This window comes from Manihot esculenta, chromosome 4 (assembly GCF_001659605.2).
Source record: "Manihot esculenta cultivar AM560-2 chromosome 4, M.esculenta_v8, whole genome shotgun sequence".
NCBI classification, from domain to species: domain Eukaryota; kingdom Viridiplantae; phylum Streptophyta; class Magnoliopsida; order Malpighiales; family Euphorbiaceae; genus Manihot; species Manihot esculenta.
Genome location: NC_035164.2, coordinates 31,062,486 through 31,083,475, shown reverse-complemented (window position 1 = coordinate 31,083,475; position 20,990 = coordinate 31,062,486). Strand labels below are relative to the sequence as shown.

General features: G+C 31.5%; 3 protein-coding genes across 3 annotated transcripts; all 3 read right to left on the bottom strand.

Moving 5' to 3' along the window:
- Nucleotides 1–2,408: 2,408 nt before the first annotated feature.
- LOC110612645 (RING-H2 finger protein ATL77) lies at nt 2,409–3,032 on the bottom strand. Its single transcript, XM_021753422.1, has one exon. The coding sequence runs from the start codon at nt 3,030–3,032 to the stop codon at nt 2,409–2,411; it is 624 nt and encodes a 207-aa protein (XP_021609114.1).
- A 2,716-nt stretch (nt 3,033–5,748) lies between these two features.
- On the bottom strand, nt 5,749–13,318 carry LOC110613493 (pleiotropic drug resistance protein 1). Its single transcript, XM_021754651.2, has 24 exons — nt 12,812–13,318; nt 12,444–12,564; nt 12,278–12,360; nt 12,093–12,177; nt 11,825–11,984; nt 11,629–11,705; nt 11,350–11,403; nt 11,156–11,246; nt 10,752–11,053; nt 10,378–10,659; nt 9,970–10,286; nt 9,721–9,881; nt 9,531–9,634; nt 9,281–9,443; nt 9,087–9,194; nt 8,877–8,995; nt 8,451–8,783; nt 7,841–8,131; nt 7,660–7,743; nt 7,420–7,553; nt 7,034–7,261; nt 6,754–6,925; nt 6,414–6,668; nt 5,749–6,302 (listed from the first exon to the last, which is right to left on the bottom strand). Exons 1-24 carry the CDS (start codon nt 13,135–13,137, stop codon nt 6,042–6,044), a joined length of 4,311 nt encoding a protein of 1,436 aa, XP_021610343.1. The 5' UTR covers nt 13,138–13,318; the 3' UTR covers nt 5,749–6,041.
- A 4,275-nt stretch (nt 13,319–17,593) lies between these two features.
- On the bottom strand, nt 17,594–19,717 carry LOC110613495 (F-box/LRR-repeat protein 2). Its single transcript, XM_021754652.2, has one exon. It carries the CDS (start codon nt 19,599–19,601, stop codon nt 17,868–17,870), a length of 1,734 nt encoding a protein of 577 aa, XP_021610344.1. The 5' UTR covers nt 19,602–19,717; the 3' UTR covers nt 17,594–17,867.
- Nucleotides 19,718–20,990: the final 1,273 nt, after the last annotated feature.

The following is a 20,990-nucleotide window of genomic DNA, read 5'->3' as shown; positions in this document are numbered from 1 at the left end:
GGAAAACGATCACAGTAATAAAGATATGCAATTCTCTTACACAAATTCTCTCTAGTTCTTCATTCACCATTTTATTCAAATTACTAACTTAAGATTAGCTAATCACAGCGCAAGTCCATCTTACGGTATTAGATTATCCGATCACAGTGCAATTTCATTACGATCACGTTATTATTTTGGTTTTAGAAATATCAATTATTATATATAATAAATTCATATGATTTTTTATTATTTTTTACTTTTTCATATAATTTATTTTTATATTTACATTTATTATAAATTATCTTTATTTTGATAATTTAAAAATAATAAATAAATTTACTATTATTTAAAAATTTAAAACTAATTATAAAATATAATAAAATTTATCAATTTTAATCTCTAGTTAAATCAATATTATCTTAATATCAAATATGATTCTTCTGTATAAATATCTAGGGGTGAGCAGAATCCGGTTCAAACCGAAAAAATTGATCGAACCGAACCGATTTGAAAATTTGGTTCAGTTTTTTATATATTTCGGTTCGGTTTGATTTTAAATTTCAAAATTTTTGGTTATTTTGGTTCGGTTCGGTTTTGATCAGAAAAAAACCGAAAAAACCGAACCGAACCGATTAGGGATAATAATATATTTTTTCAATAATATAGAGAAATTAAATTATATTAAAATTAAAATATTTTAATTAAATTTTAAAATACTAAAAATAAAGTGTAAAAAATTAAAAAAAATTAAAAATCGAAACCGATCAAACCGAACCGAATCGAACCGAATCAGACCGGTTCGGTTCGGTTCGGTTTCTGACCAAAATCGGTTCGGTTTGATTTTTATAAAAACTAAAATTTTGGTTTTCGGTTTATTCGGTTCGGTTCGATTTTGAACCGAACCGACCGAATGCTCACCCCTATAAATATCGCTAAGAAAGAATGAATTTAAAAAAGTAGTGGTCACCATTCAAAATATAAAAAAAAAAAAAATTAAAAGGTTTATATATTGACTACGTAAATTACGAAAACTGTTCTTTTTTATATATATCTTATATATTAATTATAATATTAATTTTTATTATATTTTTTTTCAGGGAGTTGGGTAGAAATATGATTGTTGTTATTAGAGGGGAACTAGGAAAATTTTTTTTGAAGGAGCCATGGACATGCATTTATATAATAAAGTATACAAATATATAATAAATAAAAATTATATGAAAATTTACTACCCTATTTAAAATTTTTATTAATATTTAGAAATACTAATAAAATTTTACTAAATAATAAAAAAATAAAATTAATAACCTATTAAAATATCTTCAAAAAATATTTAAGAGACTATTTTTTTATTATTCTAATAATTTTAATTTTTAATTAATTTTATAGGTTCAATATAAAATAATTAAAAATTATACATATAATAATATATATGAAAATATTTTTTGGGGAGTTTGTGGGGCCATGGCCCCACTAGTCCCTTAATTCCGCCTCTAATTATTTTGTATTTTATTTTTTTTTTAAATTTTATTGTTATAAATTGATTTATATATGTAAAAGAAATAAATTAAGAATTGATTAAGCTAATCACATATTTAAATTTTTATATAATATTATAATTTTAATACTTTACAATAGAATTAAATTATAAAATATATATTATAACCACTGAAGTTTTTTATAATATATTTAAAATATTTTTCTTTACTTTATTTTATTATGTATTCTGAATTTCATTATAAATTGATTTATATATGTCAAAAGAGTAAATTAGAGATGAATCGAGTTATTTATATATTTAAAATTTTTATATATAATATTATTATATTATAATTTTTATAAAATATATATTATGATCTTTATAATAAAAATATAAATATCAAAATATTTTTTATAATATAATTTTATATTTAAAAATAATATAACAAATAAATATAAATATATATATATATATATATATTAAAAATTTAAATTAAAATAATTGATTTACTTTCAATTATAATTATTTTTCTACTCAGGCTACGCCCATGGACCATCTTTTTCTTCTTCACAGCAACAAAAGAACGATAAATTAAATAGCAAATTCTATTTTGCCACAGATGAAATTTTGCTAAAGCAACTCAGACACAACTGAAAATCTGTATTCAGAAATGATGACCCAACAGCAACAGTGCAGGATCCTGGAGTTAGCTTGGAAGATGGCAATTGATGCTTCAAATCTATGCCATTAATTAAAGTAGATAAGAAAATAACAAGAGTTTCCTTAAAAATGTCAAATTCCTAAAACAGAACTTTGAATCCTATAAAAATTTCCTAAACTATCAATTACTTTGAATCAGATCCTGATGAAATAAATGAAATTGTTTCATGGCTACAACTGAAAACTGTGGCAGAAAGCAAAAGTTGCGTCTGGAAACTGGAAGGATTTAATCCTCAAGCTCCCATCGACAAGTCGGGCATGAATTCCGAATCTTCAACCACCCAAAGATGCACCTTTCATGAAATATATGATTGCATGTCATCTTTGTGAGTGCCTCCCGGCTGCCGGATAATCCCTCCAAGCAAATCACACAGTCGTCTCCATCGCCATCACTGCTGCTCTTCGTAAAAGACCTCTGCTTCTTCAGCTTGTTTAGTGCAGAAATCGATGCGCCTCTGGCAACCACTTCTCCAGGCTCGTCGTCTATTATCATTGTCCGATCAATGGGATCTCCGGCAATCAAGTACTCAAGGGCAACGTCCGTGTCGGCCACCACATGACGCCCCAAGAAAGGTTGCTTATTTGCTATGAAAACGAGGAAGCAAGCAACGCTACAAGCTAAGAAATCGCGGAGAGTCTCGTCAAGATTTAAGGAAGAGAAGAGATAATCAAGACGGCTTTTGCATGGTTGCTCAGAAAATAGGTCATAGGAATGAATTTGGAAGAGGAAAGCGGAGGTTGGAGCAAGTGGGCGGGTTCCAATCTCGATCAGGTCTCCTTGAAGGTTTCTGAGTAATTTTCTGCAAAAGCGGTGGATGCGAACCTCCAAAACGAAAAAGGGTGGCGACATGAGTTTGGGCGACAAGCTAGTAGAATTCAGTTTGACATCGATCGACTCTCATGGCAGCCATCTTCAAAGGTGATTGAAATCCACCAAGTATTGAGAGAACAGATGATGAATGTTCTTGCTCATGGCTATGGGATCATATAGAGGTGAGCTTTTAGAGTCTGAATTTGAATGTGTTTATGTGTTCTTGCCATTACAAGGAAAATCCAAATAGTTTCCATTGTTTTCTTTGTCGCCGGAGGATTTCCGCTGGTCTCTGGATCTTTTTAGGATTCCTAGTTACCGACCTATGTTGGTGAAAATTGGTTGAGGTCCAATCGGACGGAAGAGAAAGGGGCAACTCTGTAAGCATGACATTTACTATCAGTTTCAACTAGACGAGGCCATGGCCGGTTTTAGTCCGATTTCGATTCAAAACCGATAGTTTAATTTATTTTAAAACTGAATCAGAATCCACCTTATTTAAAACAGTTAAAGACTGTTTTGATCTTTTAGCAGTTCTGATCTGGCTTTAAAGTAGTTATGATTCTGATTGTTTACGGTTTTAATTTTAATTTTAATTAAATATAAATTATAATCTGTTAATTCAATTTCAATTTAAAAAAATTTAAATAAAATATAAAAAAATAAATATAAATCTTAAATATTATTGAATATATATTTTATTTAATAAATAAATTATATGTATAAAATATAAAAATAAAATAATATTACATTCAAATTAAATAATATTTTTTTATAAATTAAAAATAAATTTAAACTAAATTATTAATAATTTAACTTATCAATTTTAAATGACATAATTTTTTCAAAATAATTTATTTAAAAATAAAATATCAAACCAAAATCAAATAAATAATTTTATTTTGAAAGAGAGAAAGAAAAATAAAAAGAATGAAAGAAAAATATTTTATATATTTATAAAATTTACCTTATGTATTAATATTTTTTATATTCATAAATTTTACCTTCTATATTTTTAAGAAGAAATTGATAATATTGTGATAAATATTTACCATATTTCTAATTCTAATTACAATTAACTATAAAAAACATTTACTATGATGAAATTAAAACAGTATTTATATGTAAATTAGATATTCTATACTATGATGAAATTAAACATGGACTTAAAAAATATGCTTTTTTATAATATTAAATCATAATTTAATTTAATTTTGATTTTGCTGCTAATCTCTTAGAAGGAAGCTTGAGCTTAATAAATTTGGGATGTTATTATCGACTATATATTTGGTCAGTACCTTGATTTTTACATATTTACCTATACATAATTTGACAGTGCCTTGTAGGGTAACAGTATTCGGTTCAAATTGAAAAAATCGATCGAACCGAATCGATTTGAAAATTTGGTTCGATTTTTTATACATTTCGGTTCGGTTCGATTTTTATTTTAAAAAATTTTGATTATTTCGGTTCGGTTCGATTTTGATCAGAAAAAAACTAAAAAAATCGAACCGAACCAATTAGTAATAATAATATATTTTTTCAATAATATAGAGAAATTAAATTATATTAATATTAAAATATTTTAATTAAATTTTAAAATACTAAAAATAAAGTGTAAAAGATAAAAAAAAATTATTAAAAATCGAAACCGATCAAACCGAACCGAACCAAACCGAATCAAACCGGTTCGGTTCGATTCGGTTTTTGATCAAAATCGGTTCGGTTTGATTTTTATAAACACTAAAATTTTGATTTTTGATTTATTCGGTTCGGTTCGGTTTTGAACCGAACCGACCGAATGCTCATCCCTAGTGCCTTGTGCTTTTATTACTAATTTATTTCAAGGAAATATTGCATTTAACAAACAGATAATCATTGGACTTTCTATACCCAGAATAAAATTAAATCATCTTAATAAGAAAGATAAGTCCAAAACCTATAAATTTCTTCTTAACGTGAATCAAGCCTGATAACCGCCGGATTTCACTATCTCGATCTAAGACTAAATCCATAATGACAACTCATAATCTGAAAACTTTTAAGTCTCCCACATAAATCAGATCCAGCTCACTCAGTCTTAGAATCGGACTCAACTTACAGGTCATTAATGCGGTCAAGGATGCCTTGGATCTCTTATCTATTAGAGGTGTAATTCGTAGCAGAGCTCATTTTATATCTTTAGTCAGAAATGTTTCCATTTAACATGTCAATAGGATAACGACATGGCAACACATTCTAGGGTTAGAAAATTTCTATTTAATGATAGTCGGTAATATCACTCGCTTTTTTTTTTTAAATATATTTATCAAACTTATATTTTAAATTTTTATTTCATCAGAAAAATATTTTTTATTAATTAAATTATTTGAGTATTTTAAACATCAAAATATAAAAAGTACTTTCTTAAAAAATATTTTTTATGAAATGAACAGATAAGCTAATTCAATTAATTTTATTTGTTAACTCAATTGGTAAATAAAATACTTAAACTATAATATTAAGCTGAAAATTATAAATACATCTAAAGAATTATGTAAATAAAATAACTCACAGTAAATGAATAACAGATTAATAAGAATATTTTCCTGGAAAATAACTCACAATAGAATATTAACTAATGCCTTACCTATTTCCATCAAGGTTTTTTAAGTTCTATTTTATATTAGTATGCTCTGTTATTCTACTCTATTTTTGAGTTATTTTTCTGTTCTGTTCAACAGATTATAATATCATAATGAATAATTCTGATATATAAGTAAAAAAGAATTTGTAATTTAATAGATATTGCACTTACAAACATACAGAAACTCTGCAGCTTCTAGTTGTGTGCAAGTAGCTGAAGCTTACAAAGTTGCAACTATTACATTAGATTTTAAGAATAAAATAAGAAAAATATACAGGAAATTGGACAAGTTTATTCTTATCTACTTCCTCATTTTGTTGACACTTTAAAGAAAAAAAAAAAAAACAAAACAAAACCTTTGTAATAAATAGCCTAAGTTAAAGAAAAGCAGAGGAGAGCAGAACAAGGCAAAGCAAATTTCTCTACCGCCTCTGGAAATTGAAGGCCTTGATGGAAACGGCAAAAATGACTGCAAAGAGCAAGGCGATTCCAAAAATAACACCAGCAGATGCTCCTAGAAAATCATGCTTAATACCATAAGTTTCATTTACATATTCCTCCACTGTTTTACCAGTAGTCCCCAGTGGTTTTGTTATATCAGCAAACTGGGATGCAAATAATCCATACAAGGTCCATGATATTGGACATCCCCAGTAGTACCATCTCCACCACACAGGCATTTTCTGCAGTTTCACAAGGAGAAAAATAACGGGCAATGTTAGTTTTGATGATGATTGTTGGAAAAAGAAACCAAGCAATTGCAAGAACTATAAGAAGTTGCAGCAGATACTTACAGGCCTTGGAACAATGAATCCTGAAAATAGATTCCATATTGAGTAGAATGCTGATGATACTATGGATGCAATGTGGTGGTTTGGCGTCACGGCGACAGTCATCATTCCATAGAAGGTGAAGTATAATAATGTGAAGTACAAGAAGAATAGATACCAGAAGAACTTGGCAGCAGTCCATTCAAACCCAATCATTGCATATGTTATAAGACTGTAGACTCCAGCTTGAGCAAAAATATAGGGAAGCTCAATCAAGGCCTGCAAGAAAAAATGAATTCGGGTCAACAGAACAAACACATGATTCTATGAACTAATTGGTACATAATTTTCTATTAGTTGTTACCTGTGCATATGCATAGGGCATGGCAGAATACATTCCGGCAGCTTTCTCTCTATAAAAGACGGTTCTTTCAACAGCAACTACCGGCTGTACAGATGATGAATTTTGCACCCCAAGGAAAAGAACAGCTGCATACATTGAACCCATTGCATTGGTAAGATCTCCTTCCTTTTCCCTGCAGTTTCAAACATGGGAATAAGAGAAAAAAAAGGTAGAACCAAAACAGAAAAATCCAATTGGAAGGTGAACTTTTAGATTGCTTTAGTACTTCCATGTGACTTACATTTTGGAGCCAAGGTCCCAGAAAATCGTCCCAAACATCAAGGCAATAAAGGTCGTGAACCAAAATCTTACGCCTGTATATGGTGGATTCCTCCAATATGACCATGACTGCTTCCATAAGCAAGCCATACATTGGGTCAAAAAGGGTTGCGAGTATTGTGTAGGGAAATAGAGATCCTCTGTACCAGGAGCAGGCTTGCTTAATTCCTGAATCATTGCTTTGTTTCTCCTGAATCATATGCCATCCATCAGCAACTAATTTAAGAAGATTAATATCTATATTTATTTTTAAAAAAAATTGATTAATATATCCCCTCCCTGACCACAATGGCCAGTGAGAATTCTCAGTTTAACCAATGGATCATTTGGCCTAGAATAAAAGTATACCTGTAAAGATCTGAATTCCTGTAAACGTTTGCAAAATCAACCCCCAAAGTTAACTCTTGTGCAGAGCTGGAAACTTCCAACATCCAAGTTGCTGGATTGTAACCATCTGTAATTTTACTGACTCCTCCAATTCCCTAGATAAAAAGAATGGTAACTGAGTTAGCATCAATGGAGTATGAATGAAGGTTCTCAAGATATCCTTCAAATATACTGTTCTACTGTCTACAACATAAAAAATACCTCAAAATATTTAATCAGATGACAGGAATGGCGACCCAATGGCCCGACATATATCTCTTCTCCTCCTCTCTTCATCAAGAATAACTGCAATGCCATAATAAACAGTTAAACACATTATGTCTATAGACAGAAAAATCAAAAATAAATGTTTATTCTTATTATCTGATAAAGATTTTTTTACCTCATCAAAAGCTTCAAATATGTCAATGCTTGGCTGATGGATTGTGCACACAACAGTTCTTCCTGTGTCCACAGTGTTCCTAACTGTTCTCATTACAATTGCAGCAGCTCTTGCATCTAGCCCTGAAGTTGGCTCATCCATGAATATTATAGAGGGGTTTGCCACTAGCTCAACTGCAATGGTTAGCCGCTTTCGCTGCTCAGTAGACAAACCATTCACACCAGGCAACCCAACGAGTGCTTGCCTCAATGGATTCAGCTCCACAAGCTCCATGACTTCTTCAACGAACATCTGTAACAAAATTTTTCAAGATGAACTATCAAGTTAATTGAATGGGCTGAACTGAAAACCCCATTTAATGAGTTGTGGACAGGTAAAATGAACTCAAGTTCTCTGGTACTATCAATAATCGCAAGCATTTTAAGCTAGATTGAACAGGTTCATCTAAACTTAAAAGGTTGGAAGTAAAGCTGCCTTTTGAACTAGGTACTGCAACTTAATTTGATTGAATTTGCCCCAGATACTTGTTAAGCTAAAAGGAATAGGCATATAGTTTGATAAAATTCGAAAAGACAAAACTTCCAATGCACATTTTCAACATGATACCTACCCTTCTGGTTTCAGAGTCGACATCAGGGGGTAGACGAAGCCAAGCAGAGTAGACTAAGGATTCATAGACAGTAACATACGGAGAGTGGATGTCATTTTGCTCACAGTATCCTGAAATTCTAGCAAAGGTTTCTTGCTTCTTGGGATAACCAGAAATTCTGATATCCCCCTCGATATATCCGCCAGTTTTTCTGCCAGCCAGCACGTCCATCAGAGTGGTTTTACCAGCACCACTAACACCCATTAAGGCTGTGAGAACACCTGGCCTGAAAGCACCACTCACGCCCTTCAAAAGCACCAACTTGTCCTCAACAACTCCCTGACTTTTCATTTCCTGAAAGTTCAGTTTGAAGAGATCAGTTCTGTTCATTATGATATTTCAAAGAAAGAAGATAGTTTTCTATTTTTCTTTAACTTTTTTTATTACCTGGGGCATATCGACAGAGTATATAACATTATCAAAAGTGATAGAATGTGGTTCAAATGGAAGAACCATTCCTTTTTTCTTGTTATGGTTTGATTCATCAATTCCACTTGTCCCACTCTCTGCATGCAAATTGAACTTGTTAGACTGATAATTAATAGGAGCATAAGGAATGACCTGAGCTGAACCCATTATCATCAATAAGTCTATTACCTGTCTGGGTTCTGTGACTGCTTTCAGCTTGTGATAACTGAATGGCTCCTCCACTTCTGTTACTTTCTTCAGGCTCATCAGATATAACAGCCTGAGGCTTCTCAAATTCTGCCATTCATTAATCGCAAAACATTAACAAAGGCTCACATTTCTGGAAATCTTGAGATTTTGAGATAGGATACTCGGATACTCACGGTCTAAGAAAGTAAGAGCCACAGTATAGAGTAAATTGAAGACTAGTATATATCCAGCTGATGCCCCTACTCCTAACCAATACCAATATGCATGCGGGAAGAACCCGTTAGTTTTCAAAAATTGAACTCCTAGAGAATCTGTTGAGGTTGAGTTTGCTGGAATCTGTAATTGGAAAAATAAGTTCAGGTATTAGTTGGTTATGGAGATGCAAAAGCAAAAAAGTTGATACGGCTAGCTCAAGGAAATTACATGATTCCAACTGTTCCCAAGAAACTCGTTAGCAACAATTGCATTCTGCCCATACATCAGTGGGGATACCCAGTAACCCCAGATCCACCATTTCTTTATGTCCGCTGTTGTATAAGGAAAAAAAGAAAGTGTTTCAGGCTCTTTATAAGAAAGCTTTAATCTCTAAATCACACATGTTCACTAATCTTACATCGTTTGAGGACAAAGCCACCCAATGCAAAAAGTGTAAGGAGTGCAAATGAACCAAATGTATTAGCAACAATCATGTTTCTTCCAACTGAAGCAATAAACCGGAAAAGACCAGAGGCCATCTGGTTCACAAGTAAAAGCAGCATATACTGCTTAAATAGCCTGTAGAAAACACATCAAATTATTACATCAACAAAATGAGAGCAGAGAAAATACTATGAATATCAAGTTAGATTTCCTTTTCTCTTACCTTCCAACATTAGGATCAAATCCAATGACGTAATAAGTGATGAACACCCAAACACCAACTTCCAAAAATGTGACAGGAATTTTAAGGATCCATGAAGGAATTGCATATGACCATGCAGGAAAGAATAGGAGGTTCCTTTGCTTGTAGAATACAGGAAGCTTAGCAATGGTCATGGATAGCTCTGCCATACCATTAAACATGATCGTGATCAGGGTGAAGAACAAAGCACCCGCATAAACTCCTGCATCTTCAAAACTATCATGTTTCATCTCGGTCCTAAAGAAGAGTGTCATACCAATGATTGCCATCACTATAAGCTGGTAGAGGAGAAAATAGGGAGAAATCATTAGCTCGTACAAAAAATTTGGAAACTGAAAATACTATATTCCATGTTCTGATGATACTTACTTGTGTGAGTTTGAAGACATACACAAACGAATTCCTTTTCATAAGCAAGTATTCTCTTGAGAAGTTTGCTTTAATCAGCTCCATCTTTCCAACACCGTAGGGTTTGGTTGTCAAAGCAGCTGGGTGGTTCTTGGTCCTATCAAATGGAACTGAAAGATCTTCTGCAATTTTTCTTCCCACTTCATATGATTGGAATGCCTCAGCAAATTCGTTCACCGTGACAAACCTGTAAGGTTGATCTTTGCGTGCCCAGTACTGCTGCTGATCTTTCTTTGATGTCACCTAGAATGAATTCATATGCACAAAGGTTATGCAACTTCACAGGTAAGTTTCTTCCTATAGAAGATGTTACTGAAAAACCATAGACTAATTACCTCTTGCAAGAAGTCAGCAACTCCTTTTCTTTCAGGACACTTGAAGCCCATATATTCAAAAAACTCAAGCACATTCTCTCGAGGACCCTGATACACAATCTGGCCATCTGAGATCAGAATAATATCATCGAAGAGGTTATAAGTCTCTGGTGCTGGCTGAAGGAGGGATATGACAGCAGTTCCATTTAGAATGTGGATGGATTGCTTTAGTGAATTAACAATTGAGAAAGTTGTTGAGCTGTCCAAGCCAGTAGAAATCTCATCCATGAACAATGCCTTAGCTGGTCCAACCAGCATTTCACCTACAATTCGATTGTTGTAGATTTTCATTTACATGATGAAAAATGAAAACTACCAGTAGTTCTTTGATGTCAGGAACTACAAATGGAGATTATATTATTTACCTGTTGTAACACGCTTCCTTTGTCCTCCAGAGATACCCCTTATCATTTCATTTCCTACCAGAGTATCGGCACAGATATCCAATCCTAATATCTGAAAATTTTAAGAGAGAAAGACGTTAAGCAACTTATTGGATACCAAATGAGTGGTTTTTGAAAGATTTTATGATATTAGAGTACTCCATGTTGATGGCTACCTTTAAAACATAATCTGTGACGACACTGGTCTCCTGACCTTCTGTTGCTGCTGCCTATGATTAAAACATGAAAGAGTGGAAATTAATTTTTGCCAAATCCAACATATTCTGTTACACAAAAGCTTCTAATTGACCTAAAACATAAGCAAGGCTTGATTCAGATGATTACAAAGAATTGATAAAAATTTCCACTGACATGTCAAGAGTTAAAAAAGTGGAATATGTTCAAGCCGTTAGTCTTTTTGCTTGATATTTTATCACTATATAACTTTCCCTCACCTTCATAAAGACGTCAAGATCGGGATCAGGCTTAATGTTTGCTGCTTTTTCTCTTCTAGACAATTCTGCTAACATTTCTGCAAATCAGAAAATCTCAACGTGTCATGTTTTATATTATGTAGATATCATCTCAATATATCATGAAATCAGTGTTATAGAAGAAAAGAAAAGAGAAGATCTTGTGCTGTGATCTAACCATGTTGGGTTCCAACTCCTTGGCATCTGGCTGAAAATGCCAAGGTCTCCCTTACAGTCATTTCTCCTATATGGAGATCATGTTGACTGATATAGGCAGCTGTTCTCTGGGGTATGAACTCATTCAATGAATGGCCATTGTAAGTCACAGTACCAGAAACCTGAAAATAAATTCATCTCAAACTTAATACAAATGTCAAAGAGGAATAAAAAACATTAAATCTAAATTCTCATTAAAGATATAAATCTGAAAGAATTTGCATTACTACCTTTAGACTCGGATCAAGCTTCCCAGCCAGTGCCAACAAGAGAGAGGTCTTTCCAGAGCTTGGAGGACCCAAAAGCAAAGTCATTCTGCAGTATATAATACCAAAAGCTTAGAAATGGATATGAAATTTTCAATTCAAAGTAGGAAAATCTAAGGAATCAGATTTTCAGATCATGCTCATCTCACCTTGATGGCTTGATGACTCCACTAACATCCTTCAGGATGGTCAATGGTCTCTTTCTATTTGGAAGGATATAACGGAACAAACCCTTCAGAATCAACGGTAGAAATTAGCTTATAAGAACAGAACCAAGTTAATCAAGACTCACTTAAAACTTTTGCGTCTTCTTACCTCTACAAGACTAAACGAGAAGTTAAGGAACGAAGGCAAAGCATTACTTCCTACCAAAGCTTCTGCTTCAACATTTAGATGCTCATACCGGACTTCAATTGTTGGAACTTCAATTCCAACCCTAAAATGCCAAGAAAGAAAATAAATAAAAAATATTAAGAACAAATATATTATATCCATGAGAATGGAAACTTAAACAACCAAAATAAATAGAGCTCCTCTTCTTGGCAAATTGCAACCTTTTCTGTTTCTGAAATAATATGTTTTCAAGCTAACTTTCTGGGATGAAAACAAATTTCTGCTATATATCTTCTGTCCATTCTGACATATTCACAAACACAAAACAGAGAAGGTGGAGAAAAATTTACCTGTCAATACGGTTCTTAAGCTTCAACAAGAACTTCTCATTATCCTCTTCTGCAACTTTGACCAACCTCTCTAACAAAGTTTTCCTTTCTTGAAATCCAAGGTTGTCTACATCGATCTCATTAGCTCCACCTTTGGATACACTAACCAATATACCTTTCCTCAGACGATCATAGGTAGGTAATTTCTCAAGTGCAGCCCATTTTAGAGCCTCCTCATCGTCTTCTTCTCGTGAAGATCTTGAAAAAACATCCAATCCATTGTTTCTCCACACAGAAGAGCTTCCTCTTCGTAAACTATTACTTGCTCTGTAGTGATCACCCTCCATTGAAAGAGGTTTACAACTTCAAAAACAATCAAAACCCACCAGCACACAGGTGATGTCAATCTGTTTACTTTGTTGTTTTCCAAATAAGAATCAAAGAAATCCCAAAATTTGAGTTCTTGAGCTTAAAGTACACACGAAAATATGAACTGGGTTTCTCCGCAAGAACGAGTTGAAGAACAGACGCTTTTTATAGGGGAAGAAGTCTACAACTGGCGGCTTAAGAACATTCAAACTTGATACATTTCTGTGAAAAATAAATAATAATAATAATAATAATAAGAAAAACGAATTTAGAATCAAAATATATCTACATATTTATTTTTAAGATGAAATTGACCGAAAATCCACCGAAAATGAAATGGAAAAGTCAGTTCAACATTTCCGGGTCTCGACGCTAGCTGGAAGACTGCCTGTAGTGTTTGATATTAGTATCTGAATTTATGTTAAAAAAAATATTTTTATTAAAAATTATTTCCATTTTAAATTAAAAATTACTATTTTTTAAACAATATCAAAAATTTTAAAAAATTTATTAATTAATTTTATAATAACATTTAAAAGATGCTTGAGGGCTGAGGCCCCTTTGAAGCAACGAAGAATATAATAATAAAAAAAATGAATAAATTGTAGTATTTTATTTATGTTAGGTTTGAAAGGAGGATGGCTGTCACTCTTGTGTCTCCCTATTGGCCATGGAGTCCCTAATTTCTTTCCTTCTTTTATTTAAAGGTATTTTCCCTTTTTATTTTTTTTATTTTTAATTCTGATATACTAACAATAATTGCTCGTAATTTTTTATTTATATTTACAAAAGCAATAATGAGCCCAGCTATAATTTCTTCACATCTTTCAACCATCAGCTACAATAATTAATACATACGAGCTGATAAACTTGTAAAAAATTCAAAAAATATATTAAAATTAAAATTAAAATTTAAGGATTTTTTTCGAATATATATTATTATTATTAGTAAATTTTTTTTATTTTTTTTATTTACTTTTTATGATCAAGTGAGAATTTGTTGTATTATTTAGGTATGTAGCAGTCGAGAAATCTTATGAAATATGAAAGCCTACTTTATTGGAAATTATTTTTTATATATAAAAAAAATCAAGTAGTGGAATTTTAAATTCAACCATCTAGAAATCGTTGAAAAAAAATCTAACTAAAAAATATATATTTTAATCTAAAAAAAATTATACACAGAGGATAAATGTGTCTAAGCAAAAATGATGGTGCCAGGAAATTAACAGAGGACATTGCTGAAGCTTTTCTCTCTTCTCCAAGATTTACGCTTTCTTGCATCGACTCTTGAACTTTCTCGGCAAACTTTTTTTTTCTTTCTTGGGTTTCTAGATTCTCGGCTGATGACCGTTTCCTCTAGATGCCCGTCTTCCGCTTCAAGTACACGTCTTAAATCAAATTTAAGTTTTATCTATTTTCATTTTTTATATTTTTAAAAAATTTAATATTTTTCTCATTTTATTACTTTATCAATCTGTTTCCATTAAGATGTATTGCAAGTGTTCTGTTGTCCAAGGTTCTTGGAGACTTGGACAATATGTCGAAATAAATATTTATTTTATTTATAAAAATTACTATTAAACTATTTATTTCAACACTCTAATAATTATTTTTTTTATTTTTATTAAATTTTTAAATTAGAAATAGTAACTAATATTAAAGTGTGAGAAATTAACGTGGAGGTAGTTTGACCGTTGATCCTTGTAGGCTTCTAGAAACACAAATATTAAAAATATATGGATACAGAATTATTGAGTTGGGAGGATCACGAGATGTTGAATACTTGTATTAATTAAGGATAGTTGCTCAACACACAACCCATCCTTTTCTTTCCTTTCCTTTCCTTTCTTCTCCTTTCCTTTCAATTGCCAAACAAACGTCAAAGGTTCAGCAGGTTAGCTTATTGCTTCTCCTCCCTCCCTCCCTCATCGTCCCTCCTATTTTCATTCTTTCTTTTGCTATTTTTATCAATAATGTCCATTTTGATTTTGTACCCTTTGATTGTTTTTATTAAGATCAGATCCTACGGTTGCAAGAATACGAATATGTATGTCTATATTAATTAGATAAGTCATGCCGAATAGTGTTTTAAATAAATATTAATTAGATAAATTCAATCCTTAAAACCCAAAAAAATATTAATTTGAAATTTAATTTTATAATTACATATTTGTGATTATAAACTAGAAAATGTAAAATTTATCACATGAAATAAATATAAATATTTAATTTAATTTCTTTTATGATTATATACTCTCTATTTTCTTTTCATTTAAAGAATATTTTTTATTGGGATAATTCATTAAAATTTTACATTTTACATCTTTATAATAATAAAAAAGAAAAAAAAAAGAACTTTGGAAGCTCATCCTATGAATTTTCTACAGTCTTTATATACATTTTCATTTTCGTTACCAAATTTGTTAAAATATAATTTATATTAATAAATTATTATAGAATAAACAAAATTAAAAAATAAAAAATCTTGAAAATCCTGAGTAATTTGGATTTTTATTATGAAGTGGGTCTTTGGATAGGCACTGTTGTGGCGGCTCATAGAGTGCATATGTAAAAGCTATTATATTATAAATTATCTCATCAATAATATCAATTCCCAATATTTTATCAATTATTGGTGGCTTTTTTCTGCATATATTATTTAATTTTTGAAATTTCTAGTAATTTTAAATAGATAATTAACATAACGAATTTTATTATTTTAATTTGAAATAATTAACACTTGGAAGTGACCTTAATATAAAAAATATATGTAGAAAAACAAATAATTAATTTTAAATGGAAAAGGTATGAATTTGTTAGAAAATCAACGTCAACAATGCATTATTTTATGAATAAATAAATTAATTGTTTTATGATATTATGGTGGCAGTCAAATTAGACGCACTAGAAAAAGCTTAATGGATGGGAAAAATTAGATCATATGACTTTTCCATCACTTGTTGGAAAAATTTATGATTTTGTCTGATAATTTTACTTTTAAAAAATTAATGTAATAAATATTAATACAGATATTAACCCTTTGGTTTGAAATAACAAAATTTTGTAAGAATTAATTTAAATTATTTTTTATTTAAAATGAAAATAATTCAATTTTGCATGATTTTAAACGGATAACCCTTTTTTTTTCAAATCAACCCAATTATTCAATTTATTTGGGCTAATCATCTCACATGAATCTCTATCACTCTCAAGGGTTTTTCTTTAATGGCTTCCCTTAATGTTACGCATACATGAAGTGATTTTCCTTTTTGGCATTACATAAAATTTTCTTACATGAAAGGACATTAATTAATTTTTTTTAAAAAAAAAAAGCCATTTTCACTTTTACCCATAAATTTTATAAAATTATAACTCTAAATAAATTTAAAAAAGTTATAACAGGAAATAACAAAATGTGTGCAAATCAAGATTCTATGTTTATCAATTATAGGAAATAAATAGTTTTTTTTTATATATATAAAACTCAGGTATCAAATAAAATGAAACTTAAGCTATTAAGTGATTTTTCATAAAAAAGAAAAAAATAAAAAACATATCTATTATCTTGTGGTTTTCATCTTAAGATTGAGACTCCACATAAATTTAAAAACAGCTAGATTCATCAACCAAAACAAATGGAGAGGAGAGGAGAGGAGAGGGAGACAAAAACCATCAACAAAATGACGTGGCCCACCTTACCTAAAACAATTATCCTATGCATGCCAACTTTCTAAGTTTTTTTTGTCTTTTTTTCTGGAAAATAGTTATCCAAGTGCACAGAGGAAATATATAAGATTTTATATGAATTCGGACCCGCAATGTCTACACTATAGATTTGACAATATTTGAAGTGTAGGGCCCTCAGCCTATTTCGATTCCTTGTTGCCAAAACTTTTAACAATGCAATCACAAGAGCAGAACAGGGATTTCCATGTCCATAGCCAACTAATACATGTTATGTTCATCTGTTCATCCCTCTTTAACAGCTGCAAGATTGCAGAAATCATAAGTACCGGTGATCAACCGATTATCTCATCATGAAAACAGGACTACCATGAGAAGATTTAAAATTATAAGATACGTCCAACAGACTCTCAAATGAGCCCTGCCTGGTGGGATCCTCGATCAAAGACCATTTGGATGTGAGAGCTCGGGCCTAGTGCACTGGGCGGATTCAACTCCTTGTAGCACTTCCTGCACAAATCCATGATCTCGAGGCTCCCAACAGAAATACTCATAGTCCATCACCAGTCATTTGCCTACCACCTTCCCAATCAATCCACTTTTACCCAGATCCATGAACTAGTGGAAATGAAATAGTTCATCACATAACAATTATGATTCATACATTAAATACTTATTAACTGGGTAGTTCATCGACCATTCACACACATCAAACTAGCTGCTCAAGCTTAGTATCATCCAACAGAGTTGAGAAAAGAAAGCAATAGCATTGTTTTTAGGAACTTGAAATATCCAAACTTTAGCGAGCTTTATACATTTTTATTGTATCAAAAACTAAGTTTGAAGAAAGTGTAAGATGCAGAGTAAAGGTAAAAGACAGAGGAAGATGATGGAAATGCTACTTTAAGCGTTAACACGTGCATCCTATCATCATCCTTCCAAACAATTTCATATGAAAGTGAAAAAAGTTGAATGACATAAAACTCTAATCAGAGAATGCCATCCAAAGTGTCCCTGCAAACTAGCCTTTACAGATTAAACATCCATGACGCAAGAAGAACATCTTTTGATTATCAGTAGAAGTAAACCCACATGGTGGGACAATTCTCCTCAATGACGGCCTTGCAAACACCATGCGTGCTACAATATCAACATTGATATTATAACACCACCTCAAATTTATCTCTCTCAGTCTTGTACAGTTCTGCACCACTTCTTTCACCCCTTTTGCTGTTACATTCAAGCAACCCTCTAAATCCAAATGCAACAGCTTCTGGCATCTTTTTGCAATGACGACCAATGCTTCGTCATCCATTCCTGGTCCTTGCACTTGCAAAACCTCCAATTTAGGGAGTTCAAAGTTTAAATCAAGATTCTTTATCCCCATGCATCGGTTCATCTCCAAATGCCTAATTTCACCACTGTGTCTTAGAACTTCCTTTATCCCTTCTTCTGTAATAGTAGGACAGTAGCTAATGTCAAGTACTTGTAAACTCGGACAACAAAATGCAGCCTTTTTGAGACATTCATCACTCAAATTGTTATTCCCACCCAATTTTAGAGACTTGACTCGGCGGTTGATCACCAAATCCCCCATAAACGCTTCCACGCCCAAGTTTGTTCTCTCCATTCTCACATCTTCCATCAATGGACAGTTTCTTATAAGAGCAAAGATGGTCAAACTCGTGAGCTTAGAACATGAGCTAAGATTTATAAAGGACAAGTTGAGAAGGAAGTTGGACATCTCAACCATGGATGCATCATTGAGAAAATTTGCCCCTTCAAGATCTAAGTGTTCAAGAAATTGATACCTATACAATAAACAAGAAACTCCAACAAAGGAGAAATTATAGCATTGAGCGATAATCAGCTTCTTTAATGGAAGACACGCTTCAGCAACCAAACAGAGCAAATCATCGGAGATAAAAGAATTTGAGAGATGAAGCTCACATAAAGTTTTGGCATATGTAAAAGATTCTAGAAAAGATGAATCTATAGAAGGGATTCCAATACCATCTAATGAAATAGAATTCAAGTTAGTACTATTGCGCATAACGAAACTAATACCATTCTGCGTGATAAAATCACAGTCACGAACCACAACTTCTGATAGTAACACACAATTCAACGATAAAGCCTGAAGGGATTTATCAGTAATAAAATGGTTACCGGAAAGGTCGATTCTTCGCAGCTTATTGACCTTTCGTGCCAAATCAACAATCCCTTCATCCGTAACAACCCCCGAGAAATTTTGCAAATCCAAAGACCCAATAGGATTAAAGCGAGAATTATACTGCGGGAAACTAATATCAAGATCTTCAAGAAATGGAAAAGACATCCCAATTGCAAACAGATGAATGTCTTCAAGAGAACCTATCTTTGAGCAATTCAATTTCCTCAGATTCCTCATACTCGAACTCAAATCCCTTAAACCCTTTAAAGGAAAGTGATTTTGGTTTGAGAAACCTAGGGTTTCAAGATCCAAACCAGATCTGGAGATTTGATTGAGAAGGGAATTGAGGTCACCATCGAATTCCCGGATGTCAATTACTTTCACATTGGGAAATCTTTCGAAAAGACGGGGAAGCAAAGGAACAGCCTGGGAGGAGATTGTTAGAGTACCGCGGAGGTGATCGGTGATAGAAAGGAAGCGGGTGGAGACTAATGAGAGGAATTCGAAGTGACGGTGGTGGTGGAGGAAATTGAAAACCAATTCCCAACATTCTTGGGGCAAATCTATGGATCTCTCAGTCATTGTGGCGGGTGGATTGGGAGATGGAAGAGAGGTGAGAGACGATGGGATTCAGATATAAAAAGAGAAAGTTGCAGTGTGCGAGTGTGTAGGCTAGGCTCCCCATAGTAACGGCTTTGATCCTTTTTTCTTTCTTTATAATGATTTAATTATTTTGAATTCAAATCAGAACGAGGCAATTTTCTTTTAGTTTAATTTTTTTTCCTTCAATATTTTTTTCTTAATAATTAATTTACATTTAAATTTATTTACTGAAGTTTTATATTCCTTCTCTCCCATTTCATTTCATAATTTTTATTTCTTCAGTCTCATTTATTTTTTAATTATATATATTTTTTACTTATTGTAACATAAAAATTAATTACTACAACTCTATTTTATTTTATTTTATTTTATAAAAAAATTTTAAATATTTTTTAATATTTAATAAAATTTAATATGAGTATAATTAAAAGAGTTAATGATAAAAAAATTATTTTATTTTATTGTAATTATATATATTTTTTAATTAAATTTTAACTTTTAAAATTATTATAATTATATTTCGCTATTAAAAATTAATTTTTAATAAAATTGCTACGTTAATATCATAATTCAAATAAAATTGATAATAATTTAAAATTTTATAATAAAATTATAACAAAATTAAAAGTATAGGGTTTTTGGTGATAATTATCTATTTTATTAATAATTTTTTAGGGGATAAATTAATGGAGACTGAATTTATAATTTCAAATGATTTACATATGTTTTAACTATTTAATTAAGTGGTGTTGCACAATTAAATATTTAATTTATATATTATTAATTTTTTTGAAATTTATTATAAATATTAGTATAATTTTAAAATATGGTGGATTAACATTATACTCGTTATAAAGGTAATTTAAAAAATATTTTTTAAAAAAAATATTTTATTATTTTTAATAGTTTTTTATAGAGTTATGTTGAATATTATTTTTTAATATTTGAGATTCGAAAATATTTTCAGATTTTATGTATCAACGGCGTGTTCGACAATCATACTGCCGAATACGCTTGTTCGACATCCATGGTGTCGAACAAAAGGAAATTCAATACCATGGGTGTCGAACTGCCATGCAGACCAACTTATTCGACACCATGTTGAATATTATTTTTTAATATTTCATAACGAGCATTTTTCCGATTCATGCATAAAAGAAAAAATAATTATCAATTCATGTGGGATTCGAAAATATTTTCAGATCTTGTGTATCAACGGCGTGTTCGACAGTCATACTGCCGAATACGCTTGTTCGACATTCATAGTGTCGAACAAAAGGAAATTTGATACTATGGGTGTTGAACTGCCACACGAACCAGCTTATTCGACACCAATAGTGTCGAACAAGTTGTTTCCTGTCACGGGAG

Coding starts and splice junctions, on each gene's coding strand:
- LOC110612645 (XM_021753422.1), bottom strand. CDS start 3,032: ATGTCGCCACCCTTTTTCGTTTTGGAGGTTCGCATCCACCGCTTTTGC.
- LOC110613493 (XM_021754651.2), bottom strand. CDS start 13,137: ATGGAGGGTGATCACTACAGAGCAAGTAATAGTTTACGAAGAGGAAGC. Junction 12,361..12,443: donor TCTCGTTTAGTCTTGTAGAG/GTAAGAAGACGC, acceptor TTGATTCTGAAG/GGTTTGTTCCGTTATATCCT. Junction 11,404..11,628: donor ATCTTGACGTCTTTATGAAG/GTGAGGGAAAGT, acceptor TTTTAATCATAG/GCAGCAGCAACAGAAGGTCA.
- LOC110613495 (XM_021754652.2), bottom strand. CDS start 19,601: ATGACTGAGAGATCCATAGATTTGCCCCAAGAATGTTGGGAATTGGTT.